Source organism: Plectropomus leopardus, chromosome 4 (assembly GCF_026936395.1).
Source record: "Plectropomus leopardus strain MGB_pleo_1.0 chromosome 4, ASM2693639v1, whole genome shotgun sequence".
In the NCBI taxonomy this organism is placed as follows: Eukaryota; Metazoa; Chordata; class Actinopteri; order Perciformes; family Serranidae; genus Plectropomus; species Plectropomus leopardus.
In genome coordinates, this window is record NC_142179.1 from 16,160,862 (window position 1) to 16,174,263 (window position 13,402).

The 13,402-nt window shown below is 39.3% G+C and overlaps 1 protein-coding gene across 5 annotated transcripts in view; it reads left to right on the forward strand.

The window, feature by feature from the left end:
* Positions 1-12,433, forward strand: part of pde4d (phosphodiesterase 4D, cAMP-specific) — a 242,955-nt gene extending 230,522 nt beyond the window's left edge. For all 5 annotated transcript variants that reach the window (XM_042487565.2, XM_088076639.1, XM_088076640.1 and 2 more), the window contains 7 exons: positions 780-878; positions 985-1,149; positions 1,360-1,459; positions 4,899-5,053; positions 5,147-5,269; positions 6,425-6,607; positions 7,468-12,433. In XM_042487565.2, the coding sequence (XP_042343499.1) occupies positions 780-878; positions 985-1,149; positions 1,360-1,459; positions 4,899-5,053; positions 5,147-5,269; positions 6,425-6,607; positions 7,468-7,980 (1,338 nt within the window). In that variant the 3' untranslated portion in view covers positions 7,981-12,433. The remainder of the gene's footprint in view (positions 1-779; positions 879-984; positions 1,150-1,359; positions 1,460-4,898; positions 5,054-5,146; positions 5,270-6,424; positions 6,608-7,467) is intronic.
* The last annotated feature ends 969 nt before the right edge of the window (positions 12,434-13,402 follow it).

The following is a 13,402-nucleotide window of genomic DNA, read 5'->3' on the forward strand; positions in this document are numbered from 1 at the left end:
GCAGTCCGTTTGTGAAAGCCTGAGCTTCATTCATGTTATTATGACAAACACACACCTGTACAGTGTAAAATACCCCAAAAAGCAATACAAAAGCAAGCCTATTTATTGTTGCAATGTAAGTAATAATGTTGATTTTTCTAAAAAGCAAACCAGTTAGGTGTTCATTTAAGGACCCATCTCTTTGTTTTCTTTTATATTTTAACTGCTGCTCATTAATGAAGCAAGAAATTGATTATTTGATTCCTTGATTATATGATTGATTATTTATATTATTGATTGATTAATCAGTAGAATACCTGATTATTAAAATAATCCATAGCTGCAGCCCTAGTTGCGTCATAAAATCTCAAAGTAGTTGCTGAGTTGTTGGTTGTTTTATATTTTCCAAATGCGTCTCACATAAATGACATGCAGATCGGGATAGTGGAACCAACAACACTCTTTTTGTTTTGTTTTGGTTTTTTTTATCACGATGCTCAGAGCAGAGGATCTGCTGTCTGCTAGTTAGCTGTCACTGTAGCCGGTACAGTATAGGGAACTGCAAATTCAATAAACATTGGCCATTTAACTAAGATTTTGTGGCATGGCTGACACCAGGACTTAAATTTGGGCTGAAATTTTATTCAGAATAGCATTTTAAAAAGTCTTAAATTTAACCTGCTTTAAGCTGTGGGAGCCCTGCTGTCTGAAATGTACTTTGGAATAGGAAGGGAGGAACTGATAACAAGGGGAAAAAGGGGTGTTTTGTTTCTAATTGTGTCTGTAATCCCTTTTTCCAGGAGCTGGAGCATGTGAATAAATGGGGCCTTAACGTTTTTAAAATCTCAGAGTTCTCTGGGAATCGGCCGCTGACAGTCATGATGTACACAATATTCCAGGTATCGACCGTCGCCTCTTTTTGCCTTAATCTGTCACTACAAAACAAATGCTTGTTAAATCCTCAAAATGTTTCGATGGTGAATTTTTGTGTTTTGCTGTTTGTAGGAGAGAGACTTGTTAAAAACGTTTAAAATTCCACTTGACACCTTTATAACATACCTGATGACCTTAGAAGACCATTATCATGGCGATGTGGCCTACCATAACAACATCCATGCTGCTGACGTCACCCAGTCAACGCACGTGCTGCTATCCACCCCCGCCCTCGAGGTGAGCCGCATGTGAAAGCAAATAGACACACATGCACTGACACACGCACACACAAACACGCAGTCCACGCTTCCACAATCAGCTTCAATCAAACTGCTGCTCAAAGTCCAATCAATGGCTATTACTTGCAAGGACATTTTTGTCCAACGATTTGATTCTCTCATCAATGTCCTCCCTCCCTGCTCCACTCTGCGCTCCTTTTTCTCCCAGGCTGTGTTCACGGACCTTGAGATCCTAGCTGCCATCTTTGCCAGTGCAATTCACGACGTGGACCATCCTGGTGTCTCCAACCAGTTCCTCATCAACACCAGTGAGTCTAAAAATGGCGCTGTCTGAGCAGCTATGTCAGTGGCTCAGAGGTGTCATTAGTGCGTATTCACAAACACACTCACAGTCTGATACCCAGGTGGGAACGTACACACTGTAGCCTCTGCCTCACACACACATGCACGCACACACACACTTTGCAGATAATTAACCCTTTAAGCCTGAACAAATTGGATTGATTTCTTGTAAAACATAGGAAGAAGGCAATGAGCAACAAAAGCGGAAACGGCCTTAAAATGAGCAAGAAATAAGTAAAAAGTAAAGGAAAATTACCTGAAAATTAGTTTTGAAAAAGAAAGAGAAAATGTTTTTAAAAAAGAAAGACATTTAATAACCTGAAAAAAGTGCTTACAGAATATAATGATGTTGTAATAGAATTTTGAATATTTCATTCTGATAAATTTAATATAGTTTTTCCCTATATTTTTTCTTAGACATTTTTTCCCTAGCTTTTAAAAAAATATCTTCCAATTTCTTGCAACTTGTGGAGCATTTCTTCAAGTTGCTAGTTGCCTTTTTTCACGTTTTTCAAAAAGATTGCACCCATTAGCTCAGGGTTCAAAGGATTAAATAATCTGATAGCAGCACATGAAAGGTTTCAAAGGTTAACCTTTCTCTCATATATGACATTTAATATATAAACCAAACTTTGATGCTCATTTACTCTACATGTGTGGCAGAAATGTTCAAAGTAGAACACACATGCATATTATGCGCATGCATACGTGCCAATTTGTGCTTTTAGTCAGACGTGAAGACTCATGATTCAAAGGAAGAGGAGTTCACAGAGGAAATCAATACAGTCCACAATAGTACCTTTTCCTTGTAACACTAGATTGTTCAGTAAAAGACTTGGCTATAGTAAACCACACTGCAGAGGGAAACCTCTGTTTGACATATTGTGATGTCTGAATGCTGCTGTTGGGGTAAAAAGGGGGGATAATACTATGCCACGCGAATTACAAAAACTACAGATTAATAAATCACAATTTTCTCCTTCACTTCTTGCCGTATTTAACCATGCAGACAGCTGCAGGTGGTTTTTGCTTGTGAGGTATCCATCATTGTTGTTGTTGGCCTCCACCCTCAATACAACTAGCTCACTAATCAGACTGAATTTTGTTTTCACTTTATTTTTTACATTTGAGAGTTCTCCGTTTGGAAGGCGGTTTTATTTTGCCCTGACCAATCAGCAGTGATGTAGACGCAGACAGGTTATTCATACTGGTGCAAAAAAAAATTTTTTTGAAGTAGTTGTTGTTGCTGCTGCAGTCATTTAACAACAGCACACACATTTATGTTAATCTCATCTACACTTACGGACATTTTTGTGGCCATCTTTGTGATGTCATCTATCACACTAGACCTATTTGAACTGCTGAAACAGTTAAGATAGTGGCAGTGTTGTAGCCAAGACCACAAAAAACCGAGACCAAAACTAGGTCAGTGGGAGTCCCACAACTTAATCACAGACTGAGATAAAATGTGGAACATGCAAACCATAGGCACTCCTCAAAGTGATCTGAAAGATCCACATTCACATAAAAACACCGATAGTAAAAAATAAAGCTTTCTCTTCATTTAACTCCTTTATTGTAATATGTGTGTATATATAGTTGAATTTTAAGTGAGGAAAATTTCTTTTGTTCACTATGAGCAAACAAATGCAAACTAGCACTAAGGGGTTGAAATCAATAAAACCATCCATCTATAACCATGCTTTTTTTTGCACAGGCATTTCTGTGATTTTCCAGCAGTTGTGGTTTTGACTGGTCTTGAAATAAAACCCAGAGACATTTTTGTCTGACGAGAGCTTCAGAAAGTGGTCTCGCGATCATGACCGTTTCTCGAGTACTACGGGTACAAGAGTGCTCGAATGTCAAATAGTTATTACTTTTAAAAAGTTATTTACAAAACAGTTACAGCAACATCGTGTATCTTTTCAGAATCAGTGTCTCCGTTACTTTGGATAAAACACAATGTGAACAAAAATCTTTAAAAGTACCTATTTTTTACCTTTTTTTTTCTTGCTGTCAGCATCACAAACAAAAATCTGTTCACGTCCTTTGTAAAAATGGAGGCAGAAAACAAGATATCTTAAAATGTGGGAAAAACTGAGGCAAAACTATCTGACTGACTAGATCCCACCAAGGTTAGTGATGCAAATGGCTGACCTGAGCCTTTAACCAGAGTTACAGCGCTCATGGTGTTGTTTTTGGAGCTGAAGTGTCCTCGAGCCAGAGACTCAACCTCCGCTATCTCTCTGCTTTAACTGACTCACTCACTGATCGCTGCAGGTGCCACAAATATCACCTTGATTTGGCAATTTAGAGAAAAACACAAACAAATAGAGTTTATATCCACTGGGTATGGCCTCAAACAGCCATTCAGGAGACCATTACAAATGTGCACGTTGCATAAGGCTGTTAGTAATGCCTTATCAGAACAGAAAAGACACTGCACCGTCTCACACACTCAACACACAAAATGTGTTGTGCTTCCCATAAGCCGCCCAAATGGGGAATCCCTGCAGTAAAGGCAGTGTGAGTCATCCTAGTTAGGAGCCACCAGACTGATCTTCTGTCAGCCACAGAGCAACAGAGCAGGATCTCCTTTCTCCCCTCTGCCGCTCTGTTCCACTGTGGCCAAGACTAATGCATCTTAATGGAAAATCCAAATACAGCGAGAGGACCTTCAAATGACCCAGAGTGGGGAAACCTCTCAGCGGAAAACACGCTGGGGCTTTCTTCTGCCACTCACGGAGCAAGGCATGGATGAAACATGTCACTGAGCGCATATGAAGCTTGGATTCATTGAAAAGAAAAAAATGAAATAAAATAGACAAATATATTAAACCTCAGAACAGATGAGGACTTTTAAGAACATAAAAAACACACATACAATCTACCTGACAGTTATTGTTATTTAATTGCTTTTATCTTTTTCTCTCTTTTGTGTATTTATAAAAGCAATATATCACCCACACTTGAGTCATTACTTTTCTGCTCTGTTACAATTCCTACATGACATCCTCTCATGACCCAGTCCTGAAAAGCAGGTGCTTCGGGTTTTTTCCAGTACCTAAGCGTATTCTGCTGTCCAATAATTATTGCCATCTGGGTCCATTTCTCCAAGTGTCAAGGGATCGCTGACAGGAACCCACTATCTCCCAAAAATAAAGTTTTTGACAAAGTGCTAAATGCGTGCTTATAACATCAATAATATAGCTGTGAATCTTTATTCAGAAGTTTTAGATGTTGGAGTTTAACCAAAGTGCATGCATTGAAGTGCCCCTCCTACATTTCTAACAAGTGTATGGACCTACTCTGCCTCCAATAGTAACGATGCAGATTTTTTTTTTCTTAAAACCTGAAAAACAACTTTTCCACTAACGCAAATGATCAATTGTGTCCTCCTTGCAGATTCAGAGCTCGCACTGATGTACAATGACTCGTCAGTGTTGGAGAACCACCATCTAGCAGTCGGTTTCAAGCTTCTACAAGAGGAGAACTGTGACATCTTCCAAAACTTGACCAAAAAACAAAGACAATCACTGCGAAAGATGGTCATTGACATTGTAAGTGAAAAAAATATATAACGATGACGGTATTATGTGCACGGCATCATCATTTCTGTATTAGATACTAACAGACTGTGTGGGTATTTCCAGGTGCTAGCAACAGACATGTCCAAGCACATGAATCTACTGGCTGATCTGAAAACGATGGTGGAAACCAAGAAGGTGACCAGCTCTGGCGTCTTGTTGCTGGACAACTACTCTGACAGGATACAGGTCAGAATAAAGCTGCTTACCAGTAACGACAAGTTTGCATCTCAGTGTTTGGGCGATGTGTTGTATATTGAAAGAATACCTGCGTCCCCTTGAAGAGTCTGCAATATTTAAATCCCTCACACACCGGGGGGAGGTTTCTCCTGCAATGAATTTGATCATCAGTATATTTTTTTAATGTATTTTTCATCTAAAACAAGATATGTTTTTCTGAGCTTTTGCACTGCGAACAAAGGCATCAACCAGTCTTGTTGAGCTGGACGACAACAACAAGGAGACTCCATAGCGTGGACCTATAGGGCAGACGTAATTACTCCTTTCTGCTCTGAGAAACGCAGCGCATACCAGCTATACCTCCACCATCCTTACCTTTCACAATAAAAGCCATAGATACATACACTGTATAAATGTTTATCTGAGGGAACACAAATTAATTCTGAACTTTTTACTAAAAGGAAACTCAGTAAAATACAGTCATTCTTTTTTATATATATTTTTTAAATTTAGCTCAAACAGTCTGCCCGGTGCGGCTCCAGCTCAAAAGGATCTCGGTAGTTTGTCCTCTGCCTCCTCAGATACAGCACAAGCATCCCCACAAGGACCTCAAAATGTTATCTTTTTTACTGAAGAACGAGCTGGTAGTAATCCTTTTAAAAATGTTATTGAACGAGTGTTGTACCAGTCACAAATTTGCACTGCTGCTAGTATAAATAGTTTTCTTTTCATTTATTTGTCACGCCTCTAGTATGTAAAGGCCTTTAGGCTTCTGTAAGCCTCTCACCTCTCAAGAGAAACAAACCATTAGTGCCTCCTGGTCACTCCACAGAATGGCACAGCAAAATTTGATTGGGTGTCCTTACGAACTGAGTCATGTAACACAGCAGCATTATAGCTAGGTCAGGTTTGCTGTTGGTTAGAGTTGCATCAAAGTTCATCAAGTTGAACTCTGAACACTGAAAACACAAATTTACTTCACCTTTGCAAGCAAATCCACTAATCACAACTATTTCATTGAAATCACGTGATTTCATCCTGACATTTCGCTGTTGTAAATGATGTTGTAATCGAGCCCCTTTATGCTTCACCCTACCTAAAATCATGGAACATGCAGTCATCACGAGCTCCATGTTTCAGACCGTTTTTTTTTGTTTTATTCAGGTTCTACAGAACATGGTGCACTGTGCAGATCTGAGCAACCCCACCAAGCCTCTCCAGCTGTATCGGCAGTGGACGGACCGCATCATGGAGGAGTTCTTCAGCCAGGGCGACAGAGAGAGAGAGAGGGGCATGGAGATCAGCCCTATGTGTGACAAACACAACGCCTCAGTAGAAAAGAGCCAGGTAATACACACTCAAATGTACTGCATGTTAGAGCTGCAGTGATTTATGGATTAGTTGTGAACTATTAAACTAAATGCGTAAAAAAACTTGGGAGGAAGCCAGTGAGCGAGAAAAGAAGAAATGACTCAAAAATGAGAAAGAAATTAGTAAAAAGTACAAAAAAAACCCTGAAAATTAACAAAACAAATAAAAATAGAAAACGTTTTTAAAAAGTGTAAAATTGTAATATTTCTGTAACATAATTTCAAATATCTAACGATAATAATAGTAGCTGTTAAAAAAATAATGATCATTTTCTAAATCTACTAATTTTGTGCAGTTTGTGCAACATTTCATACCATGTTGCTCATTGACTTTTCCCCAAAGTTTTTGAAAGAAATTGCTCAGAGTTGAAAGGTTTAAATGCTTGTGAAAGGCATGTGAAGGCAGCACAGAAAAAAAAAGTGATGTCGCTCCAGGTTTCAAAGGGTTAATCACCAACTCATTTGTTCATCTATTAACTGGTTTTAGTCACATATTAAGAAAAAAAAGTAAAAAAATTCTCTGATTTCAGCTTTGTGAATGAGAATATTTTCTGGTTTCTTTACTCCGCTGTGACAGTAAACTGAACGGCTTTAGGTTGTGGACAAAACAAGACATTTGAGGATGTGATCTTTTGCGAACAGGAAACACTGATTGACATTTTTTTCACTTTTTTGTAACATTTTATAAACCAACAGTTAATTGATAAATCGTGAAAATAATAAACAGATGAATCAGCAGTGACAATGATCATTAGTTGTAGTCCTACTGTAAATGTCCATGCGTGCTCTGCTTAGACACACACTGAATGGGCTGTGTTTTGCCCGTGCGTCCTGCAGGTTGGTTTCATAGACTACATCGTTCACCCTCTGTGGGAGACGTGGGCTGACCTGGTCCACCCAGACGCCCAGGACATCCTGGACACGTTGGAAGACAACAGGGAGTGGTATCAAAGCACCATCCCCCAGAGCCCCTCTCCTGCCTTGGACGAGCCTGAGGATGGCACTCGACCCCCAGGAGGGGACAAGTTCCAGTTTGAGCTCACCCTGGAGGAGGACGGGGAGTCGGACACTGAGAAAGACAGCGGCAGCCAGCCGGAGGAGGAAGATGAGGAGGAGGAGGAGGAGGAAGACGAGGAAAACAGCTGTACGGACTCTAAAACACTCTGTACACAGGACTCTGAATCAACAGAGATTCCTTTGGACGAACAGGTGGGGGAGGACGAGGACGAGGAGGAGGAGGAGGAGGTAGCGGAGGAGGGGGAGACACCCTGCTCGCAACCATGTGTGGTAGAGGAAGAGGTAGCAGAGGAGGAGGAGGAAGAGGAGAAAGAGCAACCCTCAAACACATAGCAGTTTATGGACAGCACCTGATTAACTGTTCTTCTTAGTAATGACAGATGATTATTTATAGAATATTTTTTGGGTTTTGTGGAGTCTGTCTGTGTTTTTTATACATCTATGTTTATGGTTCCAAAGCGTGCGCTGCTCTCCACCTTGGCCACTCCTCCTGTCAGCTTCGTACAGACACGCCCACCGGTACTTCTTCAAGTTTTTTTGCACTCAGGAAAAGTCCTCTCCATTCCCGTTTGTACTGAAGCGGTGTGTCCTTATTTCTCTCTTACACCTCCCCTTTTCGAGCTTTAGTTTCGTACACGGACGAGCAGCTTACCGTCCTGCTCAGCTGTTCACACAATACATCATTTCACCTTTTCCTTCCTTCCGCTTCGTCTCAGCCTTGCCTGAGAGTTTCTGTGTTTTATCAAGTGCCCATACTCTGCAGAGACGGTAATCGGTGTGTTCAAGGAGAATCTCCCTCTCGGTTAGGTCATTTCCTCCCCTCTGGGAATTAGGAGGTGTTTAATGCTGCCCAGTCCGCTAAAAACCTGACGGGACGCCACCGCAGAGATGAAAGCCGCAGCACACTGGGGAGCTTTTCGAGACACATTTCTGATGTGTGGAAGTCTTCCTTGAAAACCTGACTGATACAAAGCTCAAAATCGAAACAGCCATGATGCTGTCCTAGACCTCTTTAATTTTTGTATCATACTGTATGTAAGATTCAGATATTTTCTAGAATTTACTTTTGCAATCCTAGGCTTTCTTTTGTTAGCAAAGATTAGAGAACTTTTTGGAAACCTAAGGGGAGAAATGTGTCACAGATATTCAGTGTTTTTGAAGGCTGGATGACATTAGGAGTGTTCTGAGGTGTTTGCACTTGCTCCAATAGCATTTATACTACTATTCCCATGCCATGATACCCACATTTGGTTAGTCCTGAAAGTTTGGAATTTATCCATATTATTTTGTTGAGAGTTTTCACTGAGAAGGAAGCAGGAGCCTGAAGTCTTAAGCTTCCCTCTCACTGAAATCGTTTTGTGACGTGGAGGAAGCCTTTAAATTTTATTATCGTTGCCTGCAGTTCTTTTGAACACATCCTGAGACAATGCAATGCTTTGTAGTTGATACAAAAAGCACCTTTTTTTAAAAGCTTGATTAGTGTTCAGAGTATACAGAAACAGTTATGGTGTTAAAAATTACTGGGGTGATTTTATACCAACGTCATGAAAGCTTTTTTTGTCCTTTCTTTTATTTTTCTTGCCCGTTCTCTTTGATGTACACATCACCAACAGCTGCGTACCGGCTTCTTTTCAGCCATTTCATTTGCTGTTAAAGGTGCAGTGTGTAGGATTTAGAAGGAGATATTGGCAGAAAAGAAACATAATACAATTAGTATGTTTTCTTTAGTGTATAATAACCTAAAAACAGGACTTCTGTTTTCTTTTCTTTAGAATGAGCCATTTATATCTGCATAGGGGACAGGTCCTCGTCCGTAGAGTCTGCCACGTTGCACCACCATGTTTCTACAGTAGCCCAGAATGGACAAACCAAACCCTGGCTATAGATAGGGCCATGGATGTTTTCATGTTTCATATCAGTCACTGTAGTTAGCAGCCCCTCCGCAACAAGCCGATCAGTGTTGGTAAAACACAGATTTTAAAAGTGATAGTGCTAAATTCAGTGTTTTTACTGATGTTAATCCCAGGGTCCAGTTGTTTTGGGGAGGAAGAGACATTTGCGGATAATTTGACTCCAGGTAAAAACCTCTTGAATGCCGAAGTTAATCTTAGGTCAGAAAAAAGGTGAGAACTGATTAACAGGTACTATGCTAGCGGCCTGTCTGCGACGCGCCGAACAGCATCCATAGAAACACTGATTTGTAACTTGAAACTGCTTTATTCAGGCTTTTAACTGGTTTTACAACAAGACCAGCAACAACAATAATAATAATAACAATAATAATAAAACATTTTTTTAAAAAACAGAAATGCATTGGAAAGTGCAGCAAAATAAAACATACAAGTCCTAAAATCAACAGCTTTAAAAGGAGAACAGATAATTTTTAAAAAATGATTTTGCGCATAAAAACCAGGGAAACAAAAAAGGGTTCAAAAGGAATTAGAATAGAAGTAAAATCAGGAAAGGCTCTCCGTTTACGTTTTAAGTAGGGACTTAAAAAAGATCACTGACGCGGCTTACCTTATTTCCTCGGCAAATCGTCTGCTCGAGGATCCTAAATTACAAACAGGTTTAATCACCTGGTACATTCGTTTCAGAGAGGGAAGAGACCTCTTTGTATAATTCGGGTCATGGTCGAAACCTCCTTAGCAATGAACACTGAACGAGTTCTAACCGGGAGAAGTTTCAGCTGGTTGCAATCCGCAGTCCTCACCGTTCAATGCACCTAAATCCTCCACGCTGCTCCTTTAACCGTTACGATTTTATTTTTCGTCAGAATGTTTCATTTTGCCATCACATCATTAAACCAAGTTGCTGTCTTTGTTTTCGACAAGACAATCAGCTCCGTCACGTAGTCATCAGAAGACACTATCCTCTACGTAGATACTCTAATGCACTGATATATTCCTATATCTCCAATTAAATATTTTTAATATGTTTAAACTCGCCAAAACACTCACTCATGAACACTTAGGCTTGAACAGTGCTGTCTTACACCTCGGCCAAGACTTTTCCTTTTTCCATGTTTCTATCTTTTTTCACTTTACACCTGATGCTTTTATTTATTGGTATATTTTTCTATTTGTTGAGTTGTTTTTTGCAATATAAGGTGGTACAGTAAATATTTAACTGTAGCATAGACCACAGTAAAGGCTTGGCAGTTACAATACCCAAATATACTTTTGTTTTCTCTCTATATGTACATAAAATATAGAAAATCAACAAATGAAAAAAAAACACTTGAAATACTGCACATTGCTTTTTTTTTTTTTTTTTTTTCAAAAGAGTGCTTGTTTTATGTGTCATTTCAAACTTTTTATTTAATCCTTTATTTTGTGCCAACATTTTTTCTCTATTTTTCATCCTCACCCAATGCCCTTACCTGTAATAAAAATTTCTGGTTTTATCGCTGTTTACAAACATATATTTATTGTGCTGTATATAATATATAATTATTAATGTTATTACTATCATAATGCCGTTTGTTGTAAATGGTTGATTCTTATCATCCCTTTTGGTGATGGTGTGGCTGTATTACGTACCTCTTGTTGAGAGAATGTTTATTACACATGAGCTCCAGTGTAAAAATGATCCATCGACATGTTGCTTATCTGAGAACTAGCTCAGTGAAGAGAGGGGGAAAGCCAAATTGTTTTTTAAAAAGAAACTGTTCCTTGGCCCATGGGCTGTGCCTTAAATTCAACGCATGTCATTTACTTTAGCCTTTTTATTTTCTATTTTATTTCCTAGTTCTCTTTTGCTGCATTAGTGAATCTTTTGGCTCGGGTTGGCCTGATCTCCTGTCGCGAATTTGAAAAATGTTGCCTTTTTACTGTCACAGCCAAATTGGTCTAAAAAAAAAAAGCGGCTCTGGGTAGAAAATATGTCGTCAGTGCAGAAGCTTGCAGGGATTCAGGTCAACCACAAGTCATAGATGTACTACTTGAGTGATGTGTGGCCTGTAGCCGGATGTCCAAGAGTCGTATATGCTGTAGACGTGGCCGGAACAACTCGCACTTCCCTCACGCCCTGCCACTACACTCAAAGATGTGACACAACCAGTAGGATGTAAACTAATTGCTTTGCTGCATGGTCATCTGCATCCATGTGGTTGTATCACAGCTGCAAACACTGAATGGGGCGCACCAGGAGTGTGTCGTTGCTGCTCGACCGCGGCCTACGAAGCACGGAGACTTTGAGACACATCTGCATGTTCAGCCACTGCTGCATTAATTATGGCTGAAACACTGATGGTGTGTCGCTTATCTATGCTCGGCCCACACTTCCACTCACATTACTTGCAATATCCAAAACCACTGACATCTTTCTGCCTGGACAGGAGAAGGGTTTAGTATATTTCTGTAGTGAAGGGCAGGTTGGGGTGGGGTGGGATTGGGGTGTTTTGGGGCAAGTGCATCAGTGTCCCAAAACTGGGGCTCTTATTTTGACACACATACTGTAGATTCTAAACAGCCCTGGACCAATGGAAACAGTGGGTTCTTTTCTCATTCTGTGTTATATTTTTTATGGTATGAAAGGAAAACACAAACTGTAACTTAAAAAAAGGTCTTCAGGACAATTATTTTTTGGGTTATGTCTTTAGAATGCCAACTTGTCTGGAAGTTTCACAGGACAATTAAAATGTTATTTTAATGGATTCCTTGTTAATTGCAGTCTATTGGATAGCACTGTAGATCATACAACTTTATGTAAAAAACATAAAAAGGATGAAAAAAAAGTTTTTATATGCAATGGATTAAATAAAAGCATGGGTTGATTCTGCCTACTCACTGGTTTGTGATTGTCGTTGTTTCAGAAAAAACAAAGCAAGCGTTCATATGTACAGCCTGAGAGGACATTTTCAAAAATACTTAGTACACTTTCTTAATTTGGCATTTAGCAACCCCCTACAGACTACTTACTGTATGAGATACGTGTGTCTCACACTTTAGCCAATGAGTGTGGTATCGAGTTTTTCTGCTTTAGATTTACTCTAGCTCTTAAAGATATTTATATTAATACACATTTTAGGAGAAAAAACATAATTTACTCTTTGTTCTGAATATACTCACAGTGTTTGTGCACTGTGTGTGTATTTAAAAAAACAAAAACACTTTTAATGGTCATATCATTAAATTTATCTTACTTATTACTGCTGACACTTCTTAAAATAATGTGAATAGGTGTGTCACCCAGTGGTACATCAAAGTAGCAAACCATAATGATAAATAAATGATAAAATACAGTAGCTGTAATACAGGCGTAATTTTTGAAAGTGTTAATGTAATTTTTAAATTGTAGAAAAAATACCTTTGATCCTTTTTATATTTAAAATTCTGCCTGCTATATTTCATAGTTTCTTAACTTTCCCCTCTCATAATTTCAGTTTTCCTGTACAGCAACAAAGGGCTAAGAAAAAAGAAGAGAAAAAAAACAACAAAATACAAGGAGCAACACATTCTACACTTATACACACTACTCAATCCTTTTTCCCAGATGATAATAATTCGACCACTTAGACCATCTTTTTTCAAATAATTTCAGATTCCCCCTAATTTGATAAGTTAATTTTCCAACTGATATATTTGCTGAACCGAGTTTATCAGGGGTTGGCGTGTTTCTGTGTTTGAACATGGCTGACGGACAGCAGCAAATTCAGCTCTGTCATTCATTCTCGCTGAACAGCGTTATCTGCTGTTCATCTCAGGGAACTGCTGTCACGGCAGCCCAGAGGAGGAAGAAAGGCTGCTTTGCT